The sequence below is a fragment of the Neolamprologus brichardi genome, chromosome 13 (genome assembly GCF_056152115.1).
Source record: "Neolamprologus brichardi isolate AB-2024 chromosome 13, ASM5615211v1, whole genome shotgun sequence".
Classification (NCBI taxonomy): Eukaryota; Metazoa; Chordata; class Actinopteri; order Cichliformes; family Cichlidae; genus Neolamprologus; species Neolamprologus brichardi.
The window spans coordinates 285,001-290,503 of NC_142116.1; the positions used below are offsets into that span (position 1 = coordinate 285,001).

The 5,503-nt window shown below is 47.3% G+C and overlaps 2 protein-coding genes across 3 annotated transcripts in view; one reads left to right on the forward strand and one right to left on the reverse strand.

Moving 5' to 3' along the window:
* The window catches only part of lrrc73 (leucine rich repeat containing 73), a 12,561-nt gene extending 11,828 nt beyond the window's left edge, over nucleotides 1-733 (reverse strand). The window contains exon 1 of the mRNA XM_087849867.1: nucleotides 348-733. Within this exon, the coding sequence (XP_087705993.1) occupies nucleotides 348-447 (100 nt within the window). The 5' untranslated portion in view covers nucleotides 448-733. The remainder of the gene's footprint in view (nucleotides 1-347) is intronic.
* mea1 (male-enhanced antigen 1) overlaps nucleotides 1-2,788 on the forward strand; it is a 3,745-nt gene extending 957 nt beyond the window's left edge. Inside the window, exons 1-4 of one of the 2 annotated variants that reach the window (XM_087849868.1) lie at nucleotides 195-560; nucleotides 1,509-1,862; nucleotides 1,934-2,042; nucleotides 2,115-2,788. In XM_087849868.1, coding sequence (XP_087705994.1) covers nucleotides 468-560; nucleotides 1,509-1,862; nucleotides 1,934-2,042; nucleotides 2,115-2,311 — 753 coding nt within the window. In that variant the 5' untranslated portion in view covers nucleotides 195-467 and the 3' untranslated portion in view covers nucleotides 2,312-2,788. Of the gene's footprint in view, nucleotides 1-194; nucleotides 561-1,508; nucleotides 1,863-1,933; nucleotides 2,043-2,114 lie in introns of those variants that run through there. The other variant, XM_006806848.3, reaches the window with a different exon arrangement.
* Nucleotides 2,789-5,503: the final 2,715 nt, after the last annotated feature.

Genomic DNA, 5,503 nt, shown 5'->3' on the forward strand with positions numbered 1-5,503 from the left:
GCAAGTGTCAGCTTTGTTTTTATAGATATAAAAATATGGAAATGTACTGATGCATGATCAGAATTATAATATTTCTGACTCTCGGAGGCGAAATTTCCCTGATTGAAATCGAATCGATTCTAGAAATCAGTGACGATACCCGGCCCTAGTGGAGAGTGTCACAGGCTGCATCCGCGTTGGCCCGGGGGGGGGGGGGGGGGGGGGTATCGCGATAACATGCGAGAATTGTTGGAACAGGTAGTACGGTCGCATGCTAACGGCTAACAGCTCAATGTCTCTCACAGTGACGTTCCCGGGGTTACACCATCTATCATTTACAAACACTGCCAGCCCTCCTTTCCTCTTACCGCTCTCTCTCGTCCTGTCCGCCCGCAGCAGCTGGAATCCCGGTAGCGTCACGCTCGTGTCCGGAGTTAGCGGTGTTAGCCAGGACTCCGTTAGCATCATGATGCTACATTGCCAGTGTCATGCCAGCACCACTGCGGGATGCAGCGCTAACAGCTGATCCCTACTGTAAACAAAGGATCCATGCGCTGGGTCCCCAAACACGGCTGAAAAAGGTGGGAAAAAAGAGAGAAAGACAACCAAGACTAGCACAAAACGGTAGTCCATGATTGCAGAATCTAATTGCTAAAACTTTAGTTACAAAAAAGTACGAGAAAGTAAAGAGGAGATAAGAAAGAAGCTCAGAATGAGCGGAGCTGCTGTAACAGGCTGCCACACACGGGGGCGCCGGAAGTAAGGTTTTCAGGGGTCATCACACTGACCCTAAAGTAATTCATGCTAAAAATCTCGCTCTGTTAAGGACATATATAAATATGAAATAATAAAAATAAATAAAATCAGAAGGAAAAATTCTGCATTAATAATTCTGTTTCATCTGCACTTTAGCAGGTGCTAAAGTACTCTGATTACTACAGTGAGAGTACTCTGATTACTGTATGGTGGCAGGTGTCAGGACAGTGGTTATCAGTGTGAAAACCAAAGACAATTCAACTTTGATAACAGATATATGATTAACTTGTTAAATTTAATGGCTAAATTTCATATTCACAAGTCCAAATGTTTAGGAAGACATCCCCCTTTTTATGTATTCTCCTTTGAACTTAAAGTATCTTAATTCAGTTAAGAGCTCCACTAACCCAAAAGCTATAAAAACTATTGGTGTTTGTGAATCTTTCAATCACTTTATTCTTTGGCTTGATCAGTTACTTTCCCCCTAGCATATTTAGGTTCTGAAGTACAACACCATTAATGTGGCACTGTTTAATTCTATTTTGTATTGTACTGATGTTTAAATAAAGGTTTGAATGAAAAAAAAAATTGATACTGAAATACTGAAGGAGGCATTCGATTGGCTGTTTTCCTGAGAACTCGTTTCATTGGTTAGATGTTGTAAACACTCCCTGTCATGATCATGATTGCTAACTGTTAGCATCTGTGCGTGTGAGCAGCATGATAATGTCACATTAGGTTGGGCAGTCACATGACCTGTTACCTGTCATCAGGTGTGTCTGTGGATGGAAGTGTGCAGCTCTGCAATGGGACCAGAGCGCGTCTTACCGAGCTCCGAGGACGAGCTGGGAGAGGACGAGCGACCGACGGACGGAACGCTGCCGCCGGGTGCCATGTGGGGTGGGGGGGATGGGGAGGAGGAGGCAGTGGGGGAGATGGAGCTGGATGGCGAGGAGGAGGAAGACGAGGAAGATGGCAGTGGGGGAGGGTACTACTACCAGCCTCTGAACCAGGAGCCCGACGGTGTGAACGGTGGCGAACAGCCAGAGGATAACGAGCGGGGGGAGGAGACGGGGGAGGCGGCCTCCCACTCCGAGCAGCTGCAGCAGGTGCAGCAGCGGATAGAGGTGAGATCTGCCCCGCGACAGGTGAACCACGCCTCCCCTGGCGCTCAGCTTACCTGCACGTCTTTCCACAGGTGTTGGGGCTGCACCTCCCCGAAGCTCCGCCTCCTGACAGCGACGAGGAAGAGGACCCCGAAGGAGCAGCTTCTGAGAGGAGCCGCGCCTCCATCCCCATGGACGCAGGTGAGACACACACCTGTGACACCTGTTCGGTGACTCAGAATAAACACTGACATCACTTCCTGTAACCCGCAGATCACGTCGAGCTGGTGAAGAGGACGATGGCGGCCGTGGCGCTGCCATCTTTGGGTGTGCCGCCGTGGGCGCGGGAGATCTCCGACGACCAGTGGAAGGACATGGTGCGTGACACGCTGCAGAGCCGACAGAGCGCCGCCGCCCTGCGCAAACCTCCCCGGGCCCTGAACGCACCACAAGAACTACATCAACTCTGAACTCTGACTGTCCTTGAATGCACCACATAGACATCACCATCACCGCGGGACCCTGAACGCATCGCGACCATTCCTACAGATTAATAGACTGAGCCCGAGCCCCCAGGTGACATTGGACACCTGAGCTGAGCTCACCTGTAGCTCATTATGACCACTTCAGGGCCCAAAGATAAATACAGTGCTTTGTTTCTCCAGAGAAGTGTAATTTATTGAAGCCCGTAAAGATTCCAGGTGATCAATATGGTAATTATGAATAATCAATTAACAGTTTCAGTGAGTGATTGTTCTGGTGTTTGTTTGTCACTGGATAAAAAATCAGATATGTAACTGACAATAATGTCGTTTACTAACTTTAAAATCATACAGATATATAAATCAGTTATTGATCACTGTTTGATAACTCATGCCTGACTTATTTTGCACCTGTGTGAAAACACCTTCCTATCTTTGCCTTTCCAAATAAAAGCGTCACACCGGCGCACGGTGTAAATGTAGTTTCACTGGAATATTTTTTTCTTGTCTCTGTGACGAGTTTTTAAACTGAAGTGGAAGATCAAATAAAGTCCGACTTCAATGTTTGCATCAGTGTTTATTGTGAAACAGCATCGGTCCCCAAACTGTTTGTGCACCAGCCTGAGGTCCTCAGCTGGTTTCATTCCAGCTGTGAACAGGATGTTTCTGAGGGTCAGCGCGTCCGAGAACATCAACGGGAGCTTGAACGCAGCACTGCAGAGTTTTGGGGTCATTTGAAGCACTCCCTCCTTCAGCTTGAGTCTGAGCGCGTGATGGGGAGCAGTCGTGGGTTTACATCCAATCAGATGTCAACAATGAACAGGCTCCGCCCCACCAAGCAGGTCAGGTTGTTTAAATGGACGAGTTAATCAGACTGAGTTTAGTTCAGGGACGCCGCTGAGATGTTTGAGTGTTGCTGTGAGACAGGTGAGACTGCCATCTTTGTAGTTTTTTGTAGTTCACTTGTGTGTGCGTTTGAAAGAAACACGCAGTGGGCAGATTGACTGTACTTCAGTTTATTTCTGCTGTACATGAACATCTGAACAAAATCAGACTTTCATACCATGTGATGCTCGACCTCTTTAAACATCTGTACGTGATGACAGGAAGCAATGTCTCACTGTCACGGCCCGAGTGGACAGCACGCCGTCACATGACCCCGCTCCACCTGTCAGTCACTGCTGGAGGGAAAAACAAACAGCTGTTTGTGCTAAAGGTTTGGTTCAGCAGCGGATTCAAAAACATTTTTTCAGCTCTCATAAAAAAACAAAAATATAACTTAAAGACTGAGTGCAGGAAAGTTTGGTTCAGCCTGGAAACGGAAGCTTTCACTCCAGCAGCGAATGACTGACAGGCGGAGGGGCTAACACTGGAACGGTCTCCGATTCTGACTGACAGCTGGGTCTGTAGAAGACACGCCAACACGGCAGCAGGAAGAAGTGCACGAGCGACAACAAATGAAAAAGGCCCACAAGAACAAAGACTAGAAAGTATGTTGGTGTGGCCACAAGTCCGTACGTGGGATGGTTACAGAAAAGACCGTCCACCTCCACGGAGGCCTTTTTCTTTTGTTCCTCATGTTTCAAACTGTTAAACAAAAACACACGAACGGCGAGGTGGACGTGTCACAGCGTGCAAAATGTTTGGCCAATGAGGTGCTAAATTCATACAACTGACTTCATGTCAGCGACGCCAAACAGGAAGCTGAAAACGAGCCAATCGCATTGTTCCAAATCTGCTTTTATTACGAGCATCAAAACTGAAACTAATTAAGTTTACGCCGTGAAGAATAAAGGACGGATCGTGTGACCTCAGCAGCCAATAAGGCTCCGACTCCACTGACAGAAAAATCAAACACATAAAAATAATAATTATTTTATAAAGAAGTAAAACGTAATAAAAAAAAGTAAAAAAAAAAAAAAAAGGTGAAAATTAGATTTTAAAAAGTTACAAATTTGAAACTAAACTGTGAAAAAAAAATCAAAAAGAAGTTGCTGCTGTTTTACATGATGACGGCGTCGCTAACCTTTCCTCCTGTGTCCTCTTTAAGGGCCCTCCCATCTGGCACCAGTGCAGTCAATCAATAACTGATCAATAATCAGAAGCGTTTGACCTTTAACCCGAGGAGCTGCTGGCTAACACTTGAGGCGAGGCGCCCTCAGCTGGACTAAAACAAAGATACACAGTGTGTGTTGGGGGGGTCCTGATAGGATGTTTACATTCACTGCGTCTTCCACATCATCATCATCGGCCCGCTTCAGTCTGCCAGACGTACAGACTAGCAGTCGATTGGCAGAGCTAGGGTTCAGGGGCGGAGCTGTGAAGCCGCTGTTGGAGAACCAAGCGGGTCAGTGAACGCATCAGCGCTGCGTTCAGGTGCAACGGGACAGAAGTGAGGAGCTGCAGCAGCACTGCGAAGCCCAGACCACTCTGCGTCTACTTCTCGTTTCCACGGAAACACTAGGTCAAAAATCCCCCCTGAGGAAGGGGCTCTACACAAAAAACTCCGCCCACGGTTCATGCTTTTACTCTGAAATGTCAGAATGCTGTAGCTGATGCCTTTTTGTTGAACTGTGAAGATGATGCTTTTATTCTGAAAAATAGAAAATGAAAAGCATTTAGTTTGAAGCGTACAGATGCTACAGCTAATGCTCTTATTCTGAAACACATCCAGGTATTTTCAGTCCTGTTTTTATTTTGCAGGTAAAATTTTAGTTGATTGTTTCGGCCGACTTTTATTTGTTAGCGCGTTTGCGATCATCGCTGTTCTGCTGTCCTGAAGGTTCTGCTAAGGTTCTGATCACTAAAAACCAGGAACCAGCTGACCTGCTGCTGGCTCGCTGGATGAAGCATTCAAAGACGATTGTAAAAGTAACGGTGAGGCGTGTGGGCAGAAAGCAAATGCAGAGACAGCAGCTGCAGATCGCGCAGCGTGGCGTCCTGCGGCAGGACGGGCTGCCGGTGATGCGTTGGTGTGCCCGATGTGGGTTCAGAACAAACAGCAGCAGTTAAAGCGTGGGTGGAGGCGTGGGAGTGTTAGTGCAACATGAAGCTGATGTCCAATCACGGTGGACCGCTGACACAGTTTAAACAGCAGGTGGACGGACGGAGCTTCTACAGTGTCCTACGTGTGGTCGGCCACCGGGGGGCAGAGCTGAGCCGTTCTTATTTTTTTATTTA